Genomic DNA, 26,279 nt, shown 5'->3' on the forward strand with positions numbered 1-26,279 from the left:
GTCTGGCACACGTATGCACACCATCTTTATGATGTCCCACACCAGCCCACTCCAGATCTCATACGCACACGTCGCCCCACCACTTGCTCGTTGTTCACCAGAGGGGGAGTCAAGAGGGGGAGTCAAGGACGCGACATTGAAACTGCACAATGGCCGAGCTAAGGATCACGAGGGGCTATGCACTGAGTTTATCGCATATGGGATTGACACGTTAGCCCCGATCCTAGCAAAGCTATTCAATGACGCTGTTTGCCTTGGCTTTCCTCGCACCTGGACACTCAACACCATCACCCCCATCCACAAGGCAGGGGATCCCATGGACCCGAGTAACTACAGGACTATCATGATTGGACATGTGATGTCCAAGATCTATGCAGCTGTATTGGATGCATCAGTCAGCCTGTTCGCAGAGATGAGAGGGCTCAGAGCAGAGGATCAGGCCGGTTTCAGGCGAGACCATGGGACTATGGATCACATACTCACACTCAGGAGTGTCATTGAGGAGGCCAAATCACGAAAGGAGAGGGTATATTGCTGCTTTGTGGATTTCTGCAAAGCCTTTGACACAGTACCTCGAGCTCGTCTCATCACACGCCTACAGACACTGGGATTTGATCATGAGATCATCTGGGTAGTCATGGCACTGTATGAGAGTCTCAGGCCGAGTTTGGACAGATGCAGGTTGGACAGAAGAGATCTTGAGTACCATAGGAGTTAAACAGGGTTGTCCCTTATCACTGACCCTGTTTGGCCTCTACATCGATGAGCTTGAGACTTTCATGGGGGCGTTCGGAGGGACCGGTTGCTCACTTGCCGGGATCATCATCAGGATTCTTCTTTATGCAGATGACGTGGCACTCTTGTCGTCCACACTCGAGGGGCTCCAGCGACACTTGGATGCACTGCAGGCTTTTTGTTTATCCCATGGTTTGGAGGTCAACCTTGGCAAGACCAAGGTCATGATCTTTAACACCTCTCGAGCAAACATGCAACAGAAGCAGTTTGCTTTTACTTTCGGTGGGTCACCAGTTGAGATCGTATCCTCATACACTTACTTGGGGGTCATCTTCTCTAGCCCGATCTTCACGATGAGACCAGCGATGCAGGCCAGACTAAGCAGGGGATACGCCTCACTAGCTTGGCTAGAGAGACAATGCTTCCACTCCCACTTGCGGGACCCTCGAACCAATGCTCTTCTCTTCGACTCCTTGGTCTGACCAGCCGGTATGTATGGCAGCCCTTGTTGGGGGCCTGACATGTCAGAGATAGAGTGGACACAGGTGGAGCGCCTGCAGATCCTCGTTCTCTCACGGATGATCCAGGGGAAACCGTCTGTACCACATCACATCATTGAGGCCGAGTTTGGTGCTTCTCCACTCTAGCTAGATGCAGCCTTTCAGACCATTATATATCTACACCTGGTTGGATCATATGGGGACTGCACATCAGGGAGAGAGGTTGCCATGGTTGGCTCTCGATTCCTCCATGAGGTTGGCAGCAGAAGGAGACGAGCGATGCTTATGCACGGACTCACAGATGGTTTGTGAGATTAGGGTTCCACATCGATAAGATACCTCCTTTTCAGTACAATTTAGATGCCCCTCCGGTACTCCCACCCACCATCCCGATCGGGCCACACACCAACCAGGTCATTCGTGAGGATCTCCTGTAGCTACACACCTTTAGGACTTGGTTGGAGCCGAGGGAGCTTCCAGTGAAGCTGAGTTTCTACAGAGATTACTGTCTTTGTATTTCGGAGGAGGGATTCATCACGCCACAGGGATACACTGAGCTTCATATGCCTCACTCACTACCGATCTCCATCGGACAGTTTCGGGTATCATCACACCGCCTCCGCATAGAGAACGGCAGAGCAGAGGGGTTTCCTAGGGAGCATCGCTTATGCATATTGTGCGATTGTCGAGAGGTTGAATCGGAGGAGCATTTTATTTTCAGGTGCCCAGTGTATTACGAGATCCAAGGTCGCTACCACTGCCTCTTTAGAGACAGCAGCTCCGGGCTCCTTTCCAGATTCCTCGCCTACCCAGATCAGAGATGCCTCGCAGCCTTCATTCATGAGGGGGTCCAACGCAGAGAGTACTTACTCAAGCGACGGGGCTTGGCCACATCATCAGACACCTCTCAGAGGAGGATCACAGAGTTCTTCCCATCAAGTGACATTGATCGTCCAGTCTCTAGTCGTAGACGTGACAGAGACCTCAACCCGACGATCGCGGCATGACACACGAGACATCGAGGGGACACACAGATCACTCTAGGGGACCTCCTGTCGTTGTTTAGACTCGGGATACGTCCCACGGGAGTTACGGTGGCTCTGGTCTTGTGTTGAGCCTCGTCCAGGAGACCGAGACGTATAACACCCCTTGACGGGCACCAGCATCCCATCACCAGCTATGCACCAGCTAGGGCGACATGACATTCGGAGGATTCCGCTCCGCTCCAGGCCTTTTCTTTTCATTGTTACATCCAGATGTATTTGATTTGATTATGTATGATCAGACTTAGGATTCAGCATGGGTGATGATGCTCGTTTCAGTAGCTCCATCCTTACTGTGATTTGTATCAGGTTTTGTTTCAGTCTCATAGACCCATCGGTCTTCCGAAGACTCTAATAAAATTTCTTTCTTTCTTTCTTTCTCTCTCTCTCTCTTTCTTGATTTCTTTCTCATGTGTATGCCACGGCTTCCCCCGGCCTTGGAGTACCACCATCATTGTGGTGATATACAAAGCAAGAGATCCTTGCACACCGGGAACTACCACACTCTCATGGTTGGCCACACATTGGCCAAGGTTTACAAACCGGGGACAACGGGCTTTTTCATAGGCTGGGTTCCGGAGGCAACACTTTACTCTTTATTACATCTTTGCTATATGGGCTGTCATCGAGGAGGCAAGATCGAGATTTCAGAAAGTCTATGCTTGCTTTGTAGACTTTCGGAAGGTATTTGACATAGTCTCACGATCCCGCAATCCCATGATCCTGCATGATTAGGAGACTTCAAGATGCAAATCTCAAGAGACAGATTTGGGGGATTGAGTCAGTCAGAGGGAGAGTACGTGCCCTTTGAGACTTGGCAGATTGGATCAAGAGCATGATTGGAGAGAAGCAAGGATGCCCCCTTTCATTGGCACTCTTCAAGCTCTACATTAATGAGATTATGACCTTCATTGACGGCCTAGGGGATTGCTTGCTGATCTGATGATATAGATACTATTATGTGAAGATTACATAGTCCTCATACCCTCTTCAACAGCAAGCCTACAGAGACATCTAGAGGCCCTAGAGGTGTTCTGCAGGGAGAGAGACTTAGCTATCAACCTTGGCAAGACCAAGGTTATGATTTTCAACACTTCACGGACAATACTTCATCGACACTGTGGCAACCTTCACGGGACATCTCTCACAATGACTCATGCAGCCAGGGCACGATGTATATGAGGGTAGGGAGCACTGGCCGGGCTAGAGCGACAGTGATTTCAGGCACACTTCCAAGACCCCTCGACAAAGGGCTGAAGGTTTGATATACTAATGAGGTTGATAGCCATGTATGTAGCACCCTTGTGGAGGAGTGATCTCGCGGCAACCGATTGGGAGATTTGAGAGGCTACAAGTGATTATGGGGTCCAGGATGATTTGGAGTAAACCCCTAGTTCCTCATCAGCTAGTACAGGCAAAGGTCGCAATGACACCACTCCAGATTGATGCCATCTTTCAGACAGTGACATATCTTCATAGGGTTTTTAAAGGCTGTTCCTAGTTGGAGACTATCAAGGTTGGCACTAGAGTCATTCAGACGATTAGCTGAGAGAGGGTTTAGCACAACTTGGTACGCACGCATAGCCAAATGGTTTACTAGTTAGGGTATTTAGATGGACCGCCTTCCTCGCTTCCAGTATAGCTTGGATGCCCTATTCCCCTTGCTTCTATGAGATGAGATCAACTGTATCATATGGTTGGATCTGCTCTAGCTCTATATGTCACGGACTTGGGGGGGAACCAAGAGTTCCCTACCAAGATCCAGCTTTATTGCGAGTATCAAAGGATGAAATGATCATCAGACCTCATTACCTATAGGAGAGACGAGTCTCACATGCACTGAGGATAGCCTTTGGACAAATGTGGGTCTTGTCTCATTAGTTGGGGATCGAGACAAGGAAAGCCACAAGCACGCCTAGAGAGCAGCAAATTTGCAGACTATGCACACTAGGGGAGGTAGAGACAAAGGAGCATTTCCTATGTACTTTCCCAGTCTATTATGAGATCCACAGACTATACCACTTTCTCTTTCAAGAGGGACACGGTTTTGAGCCACTCTCTTGGCTGATCCACTTTCATGACCAGGTTTGTGTTGGTCTATATCTGATTGAGATGTAGTGACATCGACCCCACTCAGAAAGATCATACTTAAGGAGTGATAGTGCCATAGGAGATATAGATCAAGCATGCGACATGTCATAGTTTTCTATGCATTTGAGTCCAATCCTGTAAACTACTCGGTGCTTTCTATCAATTCAAACAACGGATTTTGCAGAGGCATTTGAATCAGATGATTGCGAGTTGCCAAACACATATACTTGAACTTAAGAGTTTGCAATTAAGCTAGAATTAAGACTTATACAGCTTAAACACAAAGTGACATCATTGGAGAATGCAATATGATTGAGGGGCCAAGACGGGGCCCCCCCCTTATCCAGGCTCACTTTATTCTTGAAAATGGAGATACAAGACCAAGGTGCAATGCACCTTCCAAACTGATGAACTCAGTGAAAACCTAGGACCTAGATACAAGACTCAAAAGCATATGTACAAGGTAGACAACAAAAAGGAGGACTCCAAGCTCAGGTTTCAGCTCTTGGCTTGCCCAATCCACAAGGAAGAAGCCTGCAACAATCACCACTTACATCCAACATTAGAGACAAACACTAGTTTCTAGAAAGATAGTAGAAACAACATGAAATAGTGCTGTAAATGAGATAGACTTGACATAGGGCCCCAATCCCAAGGAAGAGGCCGTGCGGACAACACCAACTCCAACAAGGAGGGAAGATCATCCTCTTCTTCCCCTCCTCGAGGTAGACGGCGTCATCGGAGTCCATCTCCTTCGAGACGTCCACGGAGACGAAGGTATGCAAAGCATAAGGTACCTCTTGGAGATAAGCTCTTCAAGTTTACCAAGTACAAGGGAGAGGACAAGCCCGAGGTCTTGCTGGCCTGGATCCGAGACCTCGAGTATTTCTTTGAGGAGGACGAGTACAAAGACAAGGCGAAGATCCGGTTTGCCGTCCTGCACATGCAAGACCGTGCTTCACTCTGGTGGGCAGCTATGGTCAACACTGGACAGCAAGCCCACACCTGGAAGCACTTCAAGAAGAACTTGATGAGGCACTTCCTGCCTAAGGAGTTTAAGAGAGATACAATGGTGCAGTGGGACATCCTCCGCCAACGCCAAGAAGAGAAAGTCAGTGAGTATGTTGATCGTTTTTGGGATACTTTGTTAAAAGTTCAAGCATTCAGTAGGAAGGATAAAAAAGAGCAGCAAAGGAAGTTCTTTGCTGGCCTACGGTATATCGTTCAGCATGAGGTGGACATTGCCACTCCTACTTCTCTCGAAGACACCATCAACATCGCCTTGAAGGTGGAGAAGAAACAATCTTTCTCCAACAAGCGGAATGGCAGCAACAACAAGCGGAAGTCCCAGGGAACCTCTTCCAAGGAACAAAAGGGTAAGGAGACAGCAAAGGACGCACCAAAAGAGCAAAAGTCAGCCAGCCAGCCTCCTTCGAAGAAAACAGCCCGCACTTTCAGCTCACTGTCTCCACAACAGAAGCAAAAGTATTACTCCGAAGGGCGGTGTTTCAAGTGTGGCGATCGAGGCCACAACTTCTACGAATGCCCCCAAGCTGCCAAAAACAACAGCAACAAAGAAGCAGCCCTCAAAAAGCCAGTTTTGGTAGTCAACAAGGTGGAAGCACCTTCGGAAAAGGGAGCTGTAAACGACACCCATAGTTTGTTGAAAACATGGGGTCAGGTAAAGGATCAATCCGCTTTGTTTTTGTTCGATAGTGGAGCTACTCACAACTTTATTTCTCATGAGATGGCACAGAACTTGGCGATAGCCCCAGAGGATAAAGGAGAAGCCTTGGAGGCAACTGCAGCCTTCAAGAACCAAGAAGAGAAGGTGTACCCCATCATCGGCAAGCTTCGGGTACACATCCAGGGGTACTTGGATCATCTACCCTTCATGGTGGCACCACTTCAAGGATCAGATGTAATTCTCGGCATGCCCTGGCATAAGCAAGTCAACCCCCGAATCGATTATGTGAAGAATATTCTAACCCTCCAACATAAGGGTAGAGATGTGAGCATTACAGCGGGAGTTTCAGGAAACACCATTCCTATGGTAAGTCATGCACGATCTCCCAATTTGCTTAAGAAAGGAGTATGTTCTTTTCTAGTGTTTGTACGCAATAAGCAACCAAGTGAAGAAAAGTCAGATCCTCTCACAAAAGAAAGATTAGATTTCCTTCAGGAATTCTCTAGTTGCTTCTCTCAGGAACTTCCTAGTCACCTCCCTCCTGAGAGACCAGAGGATCACAAAATTGACATAGTTCCAGGGTCTTCACCTCCAAATAGACCCCCATATAGAGTTAGTCAATCTCAACAAGATGAAATCTTCAAGCAAGTCCAAGAACTCTTGGACAAGGGATTGATCCAACCCAGTAGTTCTTCTTTTTGCTCTCCTGTCTTACTAGTCCAAAAGAAGGATAAAACCTTCAGGATGTGCATAGACTATAGAGCCTTAAACAAACAGACGGTTAAGAATCGTTTCCCAATTCCTCGTATAGACGATATCTTTGATCGTTTAGGAGGATTTGAAATTTTCAGCCGCATAGATCTTAAGAGTGGCTACCATCAGGTACAAGTTGTACCTGAGGACATTCATAAAACAGCCTTCCGAACCACATTTGGGCTGTATGAATATATGGTAATGCCATTTGGCCTTACTAATGCCCCAGCCACGTTCAATCGACTGATGGAACGGTTGTTCAGGAACTATAGACAGTTCACTGCCGTCTTCTTTGATGACATCCTCATTTTCAGCAAGAATGAGGAAGAGCATAAGGAACATCTAAAGATTGTATTTCAAATCTTAGCTGAAAATGCTCTTTACATCAATGAGAAGAAAAGTGAGTTCTTTCTTCCTGAGATTCACTATCTTGGTCACATTATCTCACAAGAAGGTGTCCGTATGGACCCAGCCAAGATACAGACAATTGTAGAGTGGCCTGACTTGAAGAATGCCCATGAGGTAAGGTCTTTTCTAGGCCTATGCTCATATTACCGAAGGTTTATTTGGCATTTTGCTGAACTTGCAGCCCCTCTACATGATCTCACTAAGAAAAATCTAAAGTTCAGATGGACCCAAAAAGAAAAGGACTCTTTTAATGCTCTAAAGCATGCCCTGACTACAGCTCCTGTACTGATCATTCCTGACTTAAGGAAACCATTCCTAGTAGCAGCTGATGCCAGTGGCGATTGCCTTGGGGCTTCTCTTACCCAGGATGGTCATGCTGTGGCCTTTGAAAGCCGACGACTAAGAGATGCTGAACTTCATTATGATATCTATGAAAAAGAACTCTTAGCTGTAATTCATGCTCTCAAACTTTGGAAACATTATCTTTTAGGGATAGATTTTCTTGTAAAAACTGATCATGAAAGTCTTAAATATTTTCTAACTCAACCTCTGATCAGAGAGAGACATATGAAATGGTCTACCTTTCTGCAATCATTTCATTTTCAGATACAATATACTCCTGGAAAAGAGAATGTAGTGGCTGATGCCCTTTCTCGTAGACCACGGCTTCACCATATTTCAGTTCCCTATCATGATGAGCTAACAGCCCTCAAAGAATTCTATGAGGGAGATGCTGATTTTGCTCAGCCATGGGCACATTTGAAAGATGGAGGCACCCATCATGCCTACCACATCAGGGATGGCTATTTATTCATGGAGAACAAACTATGTATCACAAAGCAGCTTAGATCTAAAGTGATGGAGGAAAGCCATAACCCACCCTATGCTGGTCATAGGGGTATTGTGGCCACCTTTTCAGCCATGGATAAATTTTTCTACTGGCCTAACATGAAAAAGGACACTGCTGCCTACATTTTAGCTTGTCTCGCATGTCAAAAAGCTAAGTATGAGAGAGGAAAACCCAAGGGTTTACTTCAGCCCCTACCCATTCCTGAGAGACCATGGGAACACATCACCATGGACCCCATTACAGGAATTCCCAGGACCAATCAAAATCATGACATGATTTGGGTGATAGTAGATCGATTCAGCAAGCAAGCCCACTTCATTCCTTGCAGAAAGAATCTCAAGGCACCTGAAGCTGCCCATTTATTTATTAGACACATCTTTAGACACCACGGCATGCCCAAGTCTATAGTATCAGATAGAGACTCAAAGTTCACTAGTAACTTCTGGCAGGCTTTGTTTGAGAACCTTGGAACTCTTCTAAGTTTCTCCTCAGCTTTTCATCCTCAAACGGATGGCCAAACTGAAGTTACGAATAGTACACTCTTGGATTTGCTGAAATTTTATGTGCATGACCAGCAAACCTTTTGGGAGAAATTCCTTCCTCTTGTGGAGTTTGCTTATAACAACACAATTCATTCCTCCACTGGAAAAGCTCCTTTCGAAATTGTATATGGTAGATCTTTACCAACTCCACTCATGCAAACAAAAGAGAAAATCTTTGCCGCTGATCAATTCGTGGAGGATTATGACTCTGCTTATGCCACGGTTCGAGCAACCATTCAAAAGGCACAGGAGAAACAAAGAGCAGCTGCAAATAAAAGACGGAGGGCGTTTGCAGTGAAAGAAGGCCAATGGGTCTTATTGAAATTTGAGAAAGCCCGGTTAAAAACCAAAGTGGGCAAAAAGCGCATCTACTTCAAGCTATCCTTTCGATATTATGGTCCTTTTCAGGTGTTGCAGGTAATAAATGATGTCTCGGTCCGATTGAGACTTCCAGAGCATTGGAAGATCCACAATGTCTTCCATGTAAGCTTGGTGAAACCCTTCATTGGGGAACCACCTCAAGAGCCCACACTGGACGATGCACCTGAAGTAGAGGACACTGAGATCTTGTTGATCCCAGAGCAAATTATTTTGCATAACTTCACTACGGGACGTCGAGGCACGACTCACAAAATGTACCTTTTGAAGTTCAGAGGGCTCCCATCCACCGATGCCCAATGGGTGGACAGAGCTACATTTCAGGAGTGTCCTGAAATCCTGGATGCTTATGAGGAAGCATTTCAGTTGCGGACAACCGAATGAAAGACGGAGGGAATGTCATCCTGCTTCAACATGTATCCACTTGCTTGGTACTATTTCTTTTTGTTTTTCAATAGTATGCTTATTAAGAAATGAAATGTTTTCCTTCTGTTCAGTTACGGACAATGGGGACTAGGTCTAGCATTTGAGGGTGGACCCCCTTGCTTGGGGTTATGGGCATTAGTGACCCACAAGAGTGATGGCCTCTCTTTGAGAGGGACATCTAGAAACCACACCCCACCTGAGTACCCAAACATGGGACCAATCAAATGCACAGATTGCATACCGACCTAGGAACCATTCAAGAGAATGTTCCCTGAGTTTTGGGTGTGGGCCTGGCAGCATGCCAAGAGTAATGGAGATACAAGATAAGACGACAAACAAATGAGCTCAGTATGGCTCAATTATGACCTTAGAGTACGTCAATAGATAGTCTAAGCTGTTAGGAACCCGTGTGTGCGATCAGAATTAAATTCTGACAACTTTGAAATTTTAGGGTTTTTGGGAGTGACGTGGCAGCTGACACGTGGCAGACTGCCACTTGGAATCTGAGCTGGCAGGTCAGTCCACCTGTCCCACACATGTGGCAGCATGCATGGCAAGTGGCAGGGCATGCAGGCCAAGTGTTTGGCCCCAAATAGATTTAGGGCAAGTGGTGGGCTGTCCTCTTTGGGACTGCAGCCCACCAAAAATCTGGGACAAGTGTCCACCTTCCACTCTAGGCCTAGGAGGGGGGCTGAGCCTATAAAAGAAGGCCTCTCCCCTTCATTCCACACATGAAAATTTCGTCACTTTTCTTCTCCCTCCTTTTAGATGATGCAGCAAAACCTCTCCAGCTCCTTGGGTGCAGCCAGCTTCTCCACAGGCCATTCTCTCACCTCAGCAGCACTTTCTCTCTCTACAACAGCACATTCTCTCTCTACAGTTCCAACCCCTCCTCTCCAGAAATCTGCCCCCTCTCAGCTCTTTTGGAACAGCAGCAGCATCCTCTCTCCTTCACCTAGCCTGGAGCAGCCACAGCCCCTTTCTCTCTCCTGCTGCAGTCTTTCTCTCTCTACTGCAGAATTTCTCTCTCTACTGTTCCAGCCCATTTCCCTTGCAGAAATCTGCCTTTCTGTGCACCTCTGGAACAGCAGCAGCTCCTCTCTTACATCTCCTCCCTTGGGATCAGCATAGGCACTCTCTCTCTACAGCTATCACTCCATAAAAGCTTTCTCTCTCTAGCCTACAGGCTGTTTTTCTAAGCTGTTCTCATTCCAGCCCCATTTCCACACTCTCCTCACCCAAGGTAGCTTCAGAGGCATCAAGGACTTCATCTACAAAAAGGCCAAGTCACGAAGGGAGCCTGTATTGTCAAGTTTATCTCATTTACAGTACTATTTCATGTTGTTTCTACTATCTTTCTAGAAACTAGTGTTTGTCTCTAATGTTGGATGTAAGTGGTGATTGTTGCAGGCTTCTTCCTTGTGGATTGGGCAAGCCAAGAGCTGAAACCTGAGCTTGGAGTCCTCCTTTTTGTTGTCTACCTTGTACATATGCTTTTGAGTCTTGTATCTAGGTCCTAGGTTTTCACTGAGTTCATCAGTTTGGAAGGTGCATTGCACCTTGGTCTTGTATCTCCATTTTCAAGAATAAAGTGAGCCTGGATAAGGGGGGGGGCCCGTCTTGGCCCCTCAATCATATTGCATTCTCCAATGATGTCACTTTGTGTTTAAGCTGTATAAGTCTTAATTCCAGCTTAATTGCAAACTCTTAAGTTCAAGTATATGTGTTTGGCAACTCGCAATCATCTCATTCAAATGCCTCTGCAAAATCCGTTGTTTGAATTGATAGAAAGCACCGAGTAGTTTACAAATCCCAGGACATGCTGGATTGGAGTAGGAGAAGCTAGCTGATATGAGGGTAGAATGGATCAACGAGAAGAGACGACATGGAGCTGTGGATCCAAATACATAGAGACCATGTACAATTCAAAAGATGGTCAGAGCATGCATGTTGGAGGTCCAGCCCATCTCGGTCTTACTCATCTTTACAGCCCACCAGAGAGCCGTCACTGTACCAGGCTTCGGTTTCGTCCCAGCGCCTGGATAGATTTATTGATATGGCCCACTGTGCAGCCATAGTTGACTTTGTCTTTGTCTATGATTATGATGATGATTATGATTCTGTTAGCATAGACTAGTACTCAGCAAGGGTCCTAGCGTCCCTTTGCTTCAGCCCACTGAGGCTTGTATGAGTTCGCTTTTCTGTGCACTTTGTCCCATAGGCCCGTGAGGTCTTCCGTGGATGTTAATATATCTTTCTTTCTCTCTCTGTCTGTCTGTCTGTCTGTCTCTCTCTCTCTTTCTCTCTCTCTCTCCACATCGCTCAGCCTCTCCGCCTCAGGCCCCCCCCTCCGTCGCTCAGCCTCTCCGCCTTAGGCCCCCCCCTAACCGCTCAGCCTCTCCGCCACTCCGTCTCCCCACCTCAGCCTCCCTCACCCGCTTGCCACTCAGCCTCCCCCGCCTGATCCTAGCCCGTCCTAGCTTGCCTGCCTACCCATAGCTCCCGCCTAGCCTACCCTGGCTACCCTACAGCCCCCCAACACCTTCTGCAGCCCCTAGCAGACCTAGGTGACATCTTAGAGCAGCCTGAGCTGCCTCACCTACAGCTGCGACCCAAGCAGCAGCCCCTTGGCTGCTCTCTCCTGTGGCGACACCAGCAGCAGCTTATTGCTGCTTTTCTTAGCCACAAACCTCCTCCACAGCACCAAAAGAGCACCTCATACAGCCTCGACACTTGCCCCTGACCTGCAGAAATCAAGAAAATCAAGAACTTCAAGAAATCGACTTTGAAGCAAAGAAAATACAGGAAAAGACAGAAAAAGACACAAGGGACTACTCCAAACAGCCATCCACTACAATGAAATACTGAGACAAGCAAGAGAAGAGGAAATACTGCACCAACATGACCGACATTCACCCTGAGGCAATATAAATATGTGATATCAGTGGGATATCCCATCTTCGAATTTTTCAGAGAGGGGGCCATGGAAAGCTCACCCGACCAGAAAACTAGAGGGGAAAAAGACAGAAAATACATCATAATTTGGACCAAAGGGCAGAAAGTAGAGGATGGGAATGCCAAAGCATGTCTATCCACTATCAAAGAGGTATGCAAGCTACAAGATGCTGAAATTGAATGCTTACAAAAGAAATTGGAAGAATAGAAGAAGGATGAGTTTTCAAACCTACGTGCTCAAATGAATGACGACATGAAGGGATGGCAAGAAGAAATGCATGCAAAATTGTCAAAACAAATTGGTAAAATGCAGATGGATATGATGCGAGATATGGATGTGAAAAACAGTCTTCTTACATCTAAGATTGAGAGCCTAGAAGGTCAGGTGATTAGTCTCCAAGATGAGAATGTAAAACTGAAGGCAAATACACACGGAGATGAAGGGGAGCTTCAGCCATCCCTACACGAGGAGCTGAACATCATTAGGGAACAAATGAAGCAGCTCAAGGGGGCAAAGGGAACTTCAGAAGAAGGATGCAAGATTATAGATGAACTGAAATCTGAGAATGAAAAACTCAGAAAAGACTTGGCATTTTTGCAAGACACTATGAAGGGTAAACATGCTGAATTCACCCAGAAGATCAAGAAAGGAGAGGCTGCAATTTTGGAATGGAGAGATGTGGTCAAGAAAGGTACGGCTTCCCAGGATAAAAGGAGAAACAATAAAGCCCTAAATGTTTTAGTCCGAGGTCTCATAGTAGGAGACACTCTGATGGCAGATGGAAAAGCCTTGTTCACCAAAATGGGTGTGAACCTGACATGTGAGACAGCTTGGAGAGTTGGCAAGCCCGATGCACCCACAAGACCACTTGTGATGAAGCTTCGAACAGCCATGGATAGGAAGACCCTCTTGAGCACAAGGGTGACATTGAAAGGAACCCGGATCTACCTGGACGATGACCTCACCCTCCTACAGCAGGAACACCGGAGGGAAGGTATGGTACACGTCATGGCGGCGAGAGAAGCAGGGAAATGGGCTGCATATAGGGATGGTAGGGTGATCATCCGAGAGAGAGGAGATCAGGACCAGGGGGAGAAGGAAGAAAAGGAAGAGAAAGAAGAGGGTGAATTATGACGGTGTCGGGCCATTGGGACACAAAGTGGACCGAGGGTTGCAGTGTGGAATTGCAATGGCACACTCTGGTCTGATTCAGGCGATTTCTCGGAGACATACACTGACAGAGACATGGTCTTCTATACTGAGACACATGAGAGCCCTGAGAGAGGAATGCCCACTGTGACAGGATATACATGGGAGTCATCTCATAGGAAGGAGACGAGGAGAGACATTGGTGTGAGGGGCTCGAGGGGAGTGGCTATCCTCTTTAGATCACACATGAGACCTCTCATATCAGTGGTACGGAGGGAGGAGCATGTCCAACACATGTGGATACGAGTCCAGCTACCACCGATGGTGTGTTATTTCCCCCCAGATACTTCATCCTATGCACGTGAGGTCACCACAAAGGGACACAGCCCGTATGAGTTGATTCAGCTTGATATCACTGAATTCTCCAAGCAGGGGGACATCCTCCTTCTTGGTGACTTCAATGCACGCACATGGAACATGCAGGTAGGCCTACTGGACTTTGTATCGGATTTCCTCATAGTACCCAAACTAGATGTAGGTGAGCTCGGGATAGTGAGACACTTTGCAGATGCACCACAGCTGAAAGAGTATGGACGACATCTACTTGAGCTAGGGGCTGTCCATGATCTGATAATTTACAATGGTTTACAGAGATGGCCATCATCTGGTGGTCTCACTTGTTTCCCGCATGGCGGAGGGAGAAGCACAGTGGACTACCTATTGGGTACCTTGGCCTTTACCTCACGGATATACGACTTTATTGTGCCCCCTCCCCCACTTTGATCACTCGTACTTAGCCTCTTGTATCTCTGCCACTATGTCAGTCACAGGGAGGGTTCCCCCCACACCACTCGTGTACAGGTTCACTTTGATCGTGCCCTGGACCCCATCTATGTGAGCAACCTAGCGCAGGGGCTTCCAGCTCTACTACTTGGAGATGATGTAGACCTCACCCAGGCCTCGAACACCCTTGCCACAGTGGTCATGGACGCAGCCATCGGGTCTTTCCCCATGACTTGATCTGCACGTGCCTCACTAGGGAAGATGCCACATAATTCTTGGTATGATGATGAGTGCAGAGAGATGAGAGCTCACCTCACACGTGAGCGACCCTTGGCCACTCGCCATCGGGCAGATGCGAGTTTCCTCCCATCAGTTGAGGATCGAGGCGTGGGAAGCTGCAGGTAACCTAGAGAGCAGCAGATCCGCATGTTATGCACATTGGGGGTGGTTGAGATGGAGGAGCATTTTCTATGTGCCTGTCTAGCCTACTATGAGATCCGGAGACGCTACCATTGTCTCTACGTGGAGGGGAGCGGCTTCGGTCCACTCTCACGACTGATCCACTTCCATGACCAGGTTTGCATTGGCCTCTATCCGATGGAGATGTGTCGAAACAGGAGACACTACTATGACCGATCAGAAAGAAAGAAAGAAATAAATTTTATGAAAGTCTTCGGAAGACCGATAGGTCTATGAGACCGTGAGGAACCTGATACAAGCAAGCTGAAAGGGTGGAGCTACTATTGGAGGCATATGGCGGAAAGAAGAGTCTACAGGTGGTGCTGCATGCAGTGCCATACCTCAGCCAGTGGATGCTACAGGTGTTGGCAGGTTTTGTATTTGGATTTCTACATCTATATTATTTGGCTTAAATCTGAGTGTTATCACCTTCATCTGAATTGCTTTCTGTCTACTTGTGTCCACACATTGAAGTGGGATAAAGTGGTTGTAGTATCTAGGCATATCTTTTGCATTAGATGACTTGTTTTCATAATCAGTCATTGATGCAAGGTCATTGGTTCTTGACACAGTTTCTGAGCTTGAGACACATGCTTAGGTGTGTGTTTTCAACATCTTGGGAATTCCCAGCATTTTCACACGCATCCTTCCCTTAAATCTAATATTGAGTGCTGTACTTGGCAACATGGTGCTTTTGAAGTTTACAAGTTTAAATAAATTTCAAGTTTACTGGAATTGTGATTTTGTTCATCTGTTTTATGAGAATGTCGGGACTAAAAGGGTATCGTGTTCTCCGGGAAAACATAAGTGGCTTTGGGATCGAAGCAAATGTATAACTTCAAGAGGTTGATTGGTTTTGTTTTGCCATCTTTCTGGACAGAGCAAAAAGAGAATCTTTGGAAAGCTTGGCAAGTGCTGTTGTGGATGGTAGGGGAGAAATAACACATTATCCTGCAGGGTACAATGCAGGTTATCCTTTGCCTTACAAGCAGTGCCCAACATGCAACGGAACGGTAATGGATAGTGCTTTGTGAAGGCCCCTCTTTTTGTAGTGCTTGATGAACAAGGCATAATGTTCTTGTTGAACTTAAGAAGAGAAATTCTTTGCATCACAGCTTTTAGGTTTGGCAATTTCATGGAGTTGCTTTGCTGCATTTGTTTAGTGTTCTATTGTTCATGTGGTTACTCCTAATAACCTTTTTTTCTTCCGACACTGACTAGGAGCAACTTAAAAGTACTTTTGGAGCATATTTGCAAGAGCCTCCTCTTGCAAGTGTTGTGGTTTGGCTTTAATATTGCATGTATTTTCAGCCCCGTGGCACATTTGCACAAACAAATAAGCCCTTTGGGGTGAGGGCAGTTAGACCTTCCTCGGCTTGAATGTATATCCTCTCGGGCACACTGGAAAGCAAGTTTGGTATGTTGTTATGTACATGTGACCATATAGATTTTTTGCAAGGCACATGAGACCTTTTCCAATATGATTTGGATAGTTCGAGAGGCATCAATATCTACAAACATGACAAGAAATTATTCACGAGTCTGGGCATGGTCTTGAATTGTTTATTCACATGAGTTATGCCTCTTCTAGGCTAGGAGAAATGTGAGCTTTTATTGAACACATGTCCTTCACATATTAGTGAAACCATCTCTCAACTATACTTCACAAATCTTTTGATTAACTTTGAGCTAGACTTAGCAGTGCCTGAGGCATAGATCACGCTAGGGGACCTTGCTTCCATGCTTATCAAACCAGATGCACGACCCAGAGGTGTGACCATAGCACTTGTTCACCGCAGGGCTTCAACCAAGAGACTTCAGCAAGTTGTACATATCGAAAGCCGCCAGTGCCCAATCACAGGGCCACCACCGCAGCCTCACCGATGCCTCCCTCCTCGAGTTTGTTGTTGATGACAATCCTCAGGTGGTTACGACATTTTGCACTTGCATGCATGGCGGTTCTTTGTAGCAGCTGACTTCACCGACTCCATCTCCTTGACGGTTGGCGACTAGCTTTATTCCTGCTCACTCCCACTATTCCTGCTCGCTAACATGGCACCATCTTCTCCAAGATTGTTGCTGCTGATCATCTCGAATCTCTGCTGAAATCACGGCTGCCATCTGCTATCCAAATCTCAACCGTGTGCATATAACTCTATGGCTCGTTGAGGTGGAGTAGTAGAAGCTGTGTAGAACTCCTTGATAGTCGTCATGTAAACATTTTGATCCTCCTACAAGCCCAGTAGGGATGCAGAGGATCTATATGGTCTTCTCTTACGTGCATGCGGTCTCTTGTAGAAGCTAGCTTCTAAGTTTTTGGTATTTCAGCTTCGGGTTAAGTAGTCTATGCATGTAGGCTTAAATTTGATCTTTCAGCTAACAGTGGTATCAGAGCCATATCGACAAGAGCTTTGCATGAGATTTCAATCGGACTCCCTGGCTTGTGATCGTCAGAAGCATAATGGAAGGAACGAAGGAGAAGTTGGCCAAACTCGAGAAATTCTCAGGAAATAACTTTCCTGCGTGCCAGCTCGGTGTTCGCTTATATTTCATGGAGAAAGGACTCTGGTCGATTGTTGTTGGCACTGAAAAGAAAGCCGTTGGGAAGGCAAAGCAAGATTCTCTACCACATTTTGCACCCTGTGCGACTCGTAGGAGATCGAGTCAGAGGAGCATTTCGCTTTTAGGTGCCCGGTATACTACGAGATCAGAGGTCTATACTACTGCCTTTTCAGTGGCTCCCTACCCAATTTCCTATCTTACCTAGATCAGAGATTCTTGGCAGTCTTCAGTCATGAGGCCGTACGACACATGGAGAGGTTACTCAGGGCACGTAGGGGAGATCATGACACACATCTAGACTCCACCCAGAGCACGATCACTGAGGTTTTCCAGCCAAACAACACAGACCAGTAGGACTCACGGAGACGACGGTCATGGGAACCCGAGCTAGAGTCAGAGACACGTCAGACTTGCCGGCGCATTGAGGCACATATCACACTAGGGGACCTTGCTTCCATGCTTACTAGACCCGATCCACGACCCATAGGAGTGACTGTGGCGCTGGTTCACCGCAGGGCTACAGCCAGGAGACTTCAGCGAGCTGTACATGTCGACAGTCACCAGCACTCTATCACAGTTTTGCAGTCTCGCACATCAATGCCCCCCTCCTAATTGGCTTCCACTCAGAGAGTTTTTCCCTTCTACGTAACGACGCTGCTATGGCAGGTTATGGATACTGGATTTTGGCTATGGATTTTTGTATTTTCCTAGGTGTTGATGCCCGTTTAGTGGCTCCACCTATCATTCATTGTATCAGTTTCTCTTAGTCTCATAGACCCTTTTTGGTCTTCCTTAGGACTTTTAATAGACTTTCTTTCTTTCTTTCTTTCTCTCTCAGCCAGAATTGAACTAGAGCAGGTCCAATAAGCTACAAAGTGTCTCCAATACTGAGGCGAGTTTGTTGCAGCAGAGAAAAGCCTTTAATGTTAGAAACATGGTGTGTGTGTGTGCGTGAGAGAGAGAGAGAGAGAGAGAGTGAAGAACTGGTACACAAATGTTGAATCCTTGAAGGATTTCATTAGTTCATCAATACTAAATGAGAGAAGTGAAGTACAAGCCTTATAGGCCACACTCACACACTTGCACCAAGTGCATATGAAATAAGTCCCATAGTGACATGTGGCACTCACACATGACTCACACAATCACTAGTGTTGGAATTATCGCCATAATTCATGGCAGTGACCAATGTATTTTCCTCATTAGAGGTTTTTTTCCCTAATCGCAGTTAGGATACCCAACTACAATTAGTAGTTAGTGGTTGGGTTAGTTAGGATTTTGTCACTTTGACAAAACCCCTAGTTTTGTATGTTGTTTATCTATCTCTTGCAATACAACTGACGTTGCTCTCCTTCCTGCTTACGCCCTTTTGCTCACATTTGGTATCAGAGCAAGGACTAGTTCCCGGACCAGCTCCTGTTCCTGCCTAGCTCCTGCCCTAGCTTGGGATCCGTACATGCAACCTATGTCGCTTGCAGCTCCACGCTGCTTCGTACGTGCAGCTCCTCCACCCGCCGTACAACTTGCGTCGCGTATAGCGTTCGTACAAGTCGCACAGGCCTGTACCTGATTTTCATACAGGTCCATGTGTGACCTGTATTTATTGTCCCGTAAGTTGCATCATTCCGTACAGCCGTACAGCTCATACAGTCTGACCTGTATTTACTGTCCCGTAAGCTGCATCATTCCGTACAGTCGTACAGCTCATACAGTCTGTACTGTACGGACTGTTTCGTATCTCTCTGCCTCATCATTTGCCTCGTCAGGGTCTCCTTGCTGTACGTGATAGACATTGCAATCAGTTTGCAGAATTTGCTTCAAAATTTGGGGCTTTTGGTTTTGCTTGCAATTTTGCATAGAAATTTGGGGCTTTTGGGAAATTTGAGATTGAGTCACATTGCAAATGTGTGTCATTTTTTGGCAGTTTTTGGCATTTGCAGGACATTTTGGGTGCATTTTGAGCCTTTGATAGGTTGAGACAACAAGCTTTCCTTTGGTTTTGGACACCCATTGTTCTATATTTGGGGTTTTTGGATTTTTGCTGGTGTTTTGCCGAGAGATCTGACTGCGATTCAAGAGAATTTATCCTTGTGGGCTGTTGCATTTTGAGCCATTGATTGGCTGTTTTTTTTCAGAAGTGGGCAGTTTGCATCAATATCCGAGCAGGGATTTGTGTTGTGCACCTTCCTTCCTAGAAAGGGAATTTTTAGTTGGTATTTGCTGCAATTTCTTTGATAGTTATGGCCCAGATTAATCCCAATGAAATGTTTGGAGTCCTCACACAGGAGGATAAGTTGGATAGTACCAACTACTCCCTATGGAGTTTTATGGTTCGCAATATCCTAGTTGGCAAACACTTATGGGACTATGTTAATGGGGATGAGCCACGGCCAAAGAATGTGGTTGTACCTGCCACTCCTCCACAACAAGGTGGAGGAAGAGGTAGAGGACAAGCTTAAGGTGCATGACAAGTGCTAGGTGTAGCAGCTGCTACAGCAGTGGCTCCTACACAGGAGCAGAAAAGGTGGGATTCACGTGATGCACTAGCACTTCCAGCTATCTCCCTTTCTGTCAAAAGGTTTATCATTCCCCACATTCGGTCATGCAAGACCTCGAAGGCAGCTCGGGATATTTTGGAGAGTATTTTTTCAGCCCGCAATGATGCTACGGTCTCATTTCTGAAGAGAGAGTTGACTCACTCATATGGATGAGGGTGACTCTATGTGTGAGCACCTCACTAAACTTCAGGATTTGAGAGAGCAATTGTTGAATATTAATGAGATCATTCCAGATTCAGAGATGGTTACTACCACTCTGAATTCGCTTCCTGACTCTTATCTTGGCTTTCACACCTCATTGAATTTGTCATTGAGGGGGGGTGGCAACCCTCTCACTTTTCATGAGTTGATAGCACTTTTGTTGCAGGAAGAACAAACCAAAAAGAACATGGCTTCACAAGCTGGTGAACATGCGATGCTTTCAAAATTCAAGCCCAAAGGGAAGGGGAGGCTTCAAAATCAGTTCCTCATTGGCTGCTCCAAACTCTCAAGGAGAGTAAGCTTGATGCTCCTTTGCCTGGCAGAATCGTAGTGCATCTCAACATGAAGAGGGGTCACATTTTGGATGAATGCCATGAAGGATGAGTTGCAGTCCATTGATGAGAAGCAGACTTGGAATCTTGTGGATTTGCTACCAAGGAAGAATGTCATAGGTACCAAATGGGTTTTCAAGGTCAAGTGAAAGCGAGATGGGTCTATTGATAGGTACAAGGCAAGGCTGGTTGCAAAAGGTTATGCTTAGAAAAAGGGCATTGATTATGCGGAGACTTTTGCTCCTACTTCTAGGATGACTACTATCAGGTCAGTGATTGCCATGGCTGCACATTTTGATTGGCGTGTACATTAGTTGGATATAAAAACAGCTTTCCTTAAGGAAGACTTGTTCAAAGAGGTTTATGTGAAGCAACCTCCCGGTTTTGAGGTGTTAGGTGCAGCCCATAAACTATGCAAGTTGAATAAGGCTTTGTATGGGTTGAAACAAGCTCCACGAGCTTGGTATTCGAAAATTGATGCCTTTCTGACCAGCAAGGGTCTCACTAATAGTCCAAGTGAAAGTACAAGAAGGATGGGGGGGATATTTTGGTCATCGTTTTTAATGTAGATGACATGCTGCTCACAAGACTAATTGTAGATTTCAAGGCTGAGTTGAGAGCCACATTTGATATGTCAGATTTGGGCATGCTTCATTTCTATTTGGGGATTCAGATCATACAAGAGAGACGTGGCATCATTATGTCTCAATCCAAGTATGTGCAGAAGTTTTTGGATCGGTTCAGGATGCATGATTGCAAGCCCATAGCCACTCCCATGGAGCCAGGGTTGAAACTTTTTATGTATGATGGAGGTGAACTTGTTGATGCCACACTTTACAGCCAGGCAGTTGGATGCCTAATTTATATGTGCAATACTCGGCCTGATATTCAGTTTGCAGTTTCACAAGTGAGCAGATATATGCACATCCCAAAGACTATGCATTGGCAGGCTGTAAAAGACATTTTTTGTTACTTGTCAGGCACTAAGTCTTATGGCTTGATGTTTCCCAGGGGGGGTGACTTGTAGATGCGTGCTTACAGTGGCTCAGATTGGGTTGGAGATTATGACACAAGGTAGTCCACTAGTCGTAATTGTTTCTTTTTTGGTAATGCTTGCATTAATCTACAGTGGCTATCTCCTCATGTAAAGCTGAGTACAGGGCAGCTTTCACAGCAACAGTTGAGTGTGTTTGACTGCGTCGTTTAGTGGCTGATCTTTATCTAGCATTGATGATTGGAGGGTCCTCCTATTCTCACTGATAGTCAGAGGGCTATTGCAATTGCCAAGAATCGTGTGTTTCATGCTTGCATGAAGCACATTGAGGTTCATTATCATTATGTCAGAGAGAAGTTGCATGCAGGGGAGATCAGTATGATCTATATTTCCACACATGACAATGTTGCAAACACCTTCACCAAAGCACTTCCACGTGAGAAGTTTGAGGCATTCCGCAATGCTCTCAACTTATCTCCTTTTGGTGATTGATCTTTTCTTTGTACATCATCACATTGGCACTGCAGGGGGGTGTTGGAATTATCGCCATAATTCATGGCATTGACCAATGTATAACTAATAAGTGGGTTAGGGGCACTTTTTTCTCATTAGAGGTTTTGTCTCCCTAACCGCAGTTAGGATACCCAACTACAATTAGTAGTTAGTGGTTGGGTAAGTTAGGGTTTTGTCACTTTGTCAAAACCCCTAGTTTTGTATGTTGTTTATCTATCTCTTGCAATACAACTGGCGTTGCTCTCCTTCTTGCTCACATCCTTTTGCTCATAACTAGTACTAGATCTCCTAATACGACACACCAACACATCATGTCACACACTCTTTGGCTATGATATCTCCAACACCCCCCTTTAGAGCAAAGAGTGTGAGACTCAACACGCAAATAGTAGACCGACCCCCCCTCCACCGCAATCTTGCAAAGAGCAAGTCCAACTATCCAACACCTCTCGTGTGAGAGTGATTTTTCAGTCAGCTTGCGACTGGCAAGGGCAAACCATCACTTGTCACCCCCCCTTACTTTGAACTGGGTGATTCATATCATCACACCTAAGTAAAAGACAATGCATTCATTTTTGGGAGACAACTCAGGGCAGAGTACCTCTTATTGACTCCAAATACATTCAGTTTAGAGGGACGAGAACCTTTATTGACTCAACACAAAAACACATAGAGCCAAGGATCATCTACCACCTCAGAGAGGTATAAATCATGCAGTATAGCTGATAAAGCTTGTTGCTCAGGTCCAGTAGATGTGGCGTAGATATTCTCAAGCTTGTTCAGGGCCTCCTTAGCTGAAGTAGTGAGATCAAATTGATGAAGCAATTTGTTGGCCAACCTCACACCAATAAGCACCATTGCTTTGTCATGCTGCTCATCTCTAGCTGAAAGTGGTGCTGATGTGTCTTCACCATGAGGACAAGGCTCCATAGTATCAAACTGAGATAGCAAAACTAGCAAACTGAAATGGGTAACCAGCAAATGAAGAGGCTGGTCTAGGACTCTGAAATGAACCAGCAGCTTTAGAAATGCGTGAATAAACGTGTCCAGCTGCTGGTGGATGACCTCGGAGGTTTCAAAATGCGAACCCTAGTGTAAAAGCAGCAAGAATACGCCTCAAAATGTAGAACTGAGTGAATCTGAATCAAAGAGCGGCAAGTAGAGGCCCCAAAATGCAAAAATAAGCCAAGAGATGTGCACTAGTGGAGGTGGAAACCACTCCAAGTGCTGTAGCAAGTCGGAGATAGCAGTAGGGGCGCCAAATGGAAAGATATATCTCGAAATTTGTGAAGCACCTCAGCAAACCAGCTCCAAACTACACCGAGATGCTGCAGTAGATGTGTAGATGTACCAAGAATGCAACAGCAGATCCAAAACTGATGTAGCAGGCCTCTAGAGTATTCCGAAATGAAGGAGTAGGCCTCCACAATGCAAAATGTCGTGGTAGGTGTGCTAGAGGTCTCAAAACAGCTCCAAATGGCACCGGGGTGCTGCAGCAAGTCTTCACACAGAGAATCGATTGATTTTGATGTGCTGAAAGGCCAGAAACACCTCGAAAGTGGCTGGGAAATGCAGCTCCAAGGTGATATAGGGTTTTGAAATGTTGGAGCAGATGAGGAAAACACCCGAAATCACCTCTGATGTAGGCGGTCATGCTGTAGCAGCACCAAAACAGCTCGACATTGCAGAAGTAGCTCCAAACTAGGTCAAAAAGCCTCTAAAAGGTTACGAAATTCTGCGATCAAGGCCCACGGGTGGTCGATTTCTGTTGTAGCAGCCTGGAAGCCCTGTTTTTTGGTGATGAGAAGCTCCAAACCTACTTGTTGAGCAGGCGTTTCTCGATGAAAATGCCGACCAGCAAAGAAAGGGTATGCCGCAACCAGCAGGGAATGGAGGCGGCTGGCTGTGGAGAAGCAAAACTGGGCAAAAGGCTGAAGAAAGAGAGGTGAAATGAGGCGGCTATGGCAGAAAACATAAACGGGCTGAGAAGGCTGATAAGAGGATGTACAATGAAGCAGAACTGAGGAGGGTTAGGGTTAGGGTTAGGGCAATGACGTGGCAGGGTACTGTGGCAGGATTAGCCTGCTCTGATACCATGTTAGAAACATGGTATGAGAGAGAGAGAGAGAGAGAGAGAGAGGCTAGGGAGTGAAGAAGTGGTACACAAATGTAGAATCCATGTAGGCTTTCATTCATTCATCATCACTAAATGAGAGAAGTGAAGTACAAGTCTTATAGGCTACACACTCACACACTTGCACCTAGTGCATATGGGATAAGTCCCATAGTGCCACATGCACTCACACAATCACTAGTACTAGATCTCCTAGTACTACACACCAACGCATCACATCAACACACTCTTTGGCTATGATATCCCCAACATTCAAATCAGGTCGAAGTTTTGTAGAAAAGTAGCAAAAAGGACCTCCAAATGTTGTGAAATTCACTGTTTTGGTTGTGTGACATGCACCAGCTAGGGTAGGCACAAACAGGCCAGTCCTAAAAGGGGAACAAGTGCAGAAGAACTAAGGTGGCTGGAATAATATTGTGCGACCAGCACCCCAAAACACCTCGAAATGAGGCAAACTGACTGGAGAAGTTCCTGCAGCAGGTAACCAGCCTGGAAATGGCCAGAACAGGAAGTGGCCTGCTAAAAATAAGTCAAAATCACTGCAAACATCTCCACAAATGGGTTGACAGGTTTGGGGCAGCTCACAAATGCTTGCAGAAGGTGGCAGCTGAGCAAAACAGAGCTGTACAGCAGGTCCTGTTTACTGTGGGGATGGCGGCTGAGCAAGACAGAGCTGACGGGCAGGGTTCTTGCGATGACATGACAAGTCTTCGTGACAACTAAGTTGTGTGCGCAGTGATTAGATTGGGCTTGTGATCACTTCATCAGTGTCAATTATTTCTTTATTGGAAGTTCATGCTTTTCTTGGTTGAGCAAGAACCAACCCACTGTGGCAACATCATCACTTGAATCTGAGTAAATGGCAGCCCTTACTACTAGAGCAGAATTTGTATGGCTCAAGAGATTGATGGCAGATCTTGGTGGTGGTTTGCAGCCGTCTATTGCCAACAGTCATAGTGCTATTGTAGTGTCACGGAATCCTATGTTTCATGCCCACATGAAAAACATTGAGATACATTATCACTATGCCAGAGAGAAATCGCATGTAGGAGAGATTGATTTGGTCTACACACCAGAATGTTGCAGATGTGTTCACCAAGGCTTAGCTTTCCACAAAGCGTTAGTCTTACTTCCATTTGGTAGACTGATCTTTCACCTTGTGCATTTTTGCAATATCACTACAGCGGGATTTATAAGATGTTAGTAGGGGAGTAGTGTAAACACCTCACTCTAGGGGCATTTTTATCCCCAATGAGGGTTCCCCCCTCCTTTTTTTGATACTTTTTCATTCTAGCAATAACAGTTCGTAGACTCTCTTCTCGTTTTGCTCCATATCCATCAGTCACTTTTGTTGGCAAATATAAACTCAACCTCTGTTGATTCTTCCTTCATATTTTGGAGATGAGAATATATGCACTATGTTAGTGCATTGTTTTATGGATGAGGCACCTGGACTTGCGAGGGAAGGTTGGCCGCCTTCTACATGTATATTTTCTGTCCCAAATAGTCTGTAGGGTCTCCAAAGGACACTAGTATTTTCATATCATATCATATAACCTTGTACTTTTTCTTCCTTGCCTCCATTTGATAGTCCTCATTTGATGCATTTCATCCTTATGAAGGCATATTCTACTCTTTTTTATGGATTTATTTCACTATTGATGAATGGTTTTGAGCTTTGTGCCTTGGTCACATCACTGCTATACAATAGCTGTGCTGACTTGGTTGTGCTGGGTGTTGAGTTTTTTAATGCCTATAACTGTAGTTATAAGGTAAATTGGAATTCCAACCTTTATAAATAGCTTAAACATTGTAGATTTCACTCTCTTGATCTCTGTTAAACTCACCTTTGTTATCATATGAAATTGTGAACGTGGTGAATTATGGCCTTGACAAGTTTTGTGCTTCTCATTCCTCACAAAATTTACTCCCAGTTTCTTTAGCTCAAAATTCTTTAATTACTTCTGACAAGCTCAAATATAGCAGTTCAGGTTCTTATGCAGGAGTGCCACTTATTTGCACTTTCCTTATTTTGCAGGGGGTGATGAAATGCACAGCATGTAAAGGTTTTGCTTGGAAATCCAAATTTTCCATGGATGATGTACAGTTTACTCCCCCTGCTTTTCTTATTAACATGTTAAAATTCCTGTGGTTCTGTTTTTTGAATGCTAATTTCTCTTGAATGGGCTCTCTCTGTGATGGCATAGACATTAGAGATCCCACAA

General features: G+C 45.7%; 1 protein-coding gene across 1 annotated transcript in view; it reads left to right on the top strand.

Annotated features, from left to right (window-relative positions):
- The window catches only part of EMB2737 (embryo defective 2737), a 72,715-nt gene that overhangs the window by 33,368 nt on the left and 13,068 nt on the right, over window positions 1-26,279 (top strand). Inside the window, exons 4-5 of the mRNA XM_087401984.1 lie at window positions 15,641-15,773; window positions 26,093-26,155. Coding sequence (XP_087258110.1) covers window positions 15,641-15,773; window positions 26,093-26,155 — 196 coding nt within the window. The remainder of the gene's footprint in view (window positions 1-15,640; window positions 15,774-26,092; window positions 26,156-26,279) is intronic.

This window comes from Dipteris shenzhenensis, chromosome 30, assembly GCF_047967505.1.
Source record: "Dipteris shenzhenensis isolate YYH24624 ecotype China chromosome 30, Dip_SZ_1.0, whole genome shotgun sequence".
NCBI classification, from domain to species: Eukaryota; Viridiplantae; Streptophyta; class Polypodiopsida; order Gleicheniales; family Dipteridaceae; genus Dipteris; species Dipteris shenzhenensis.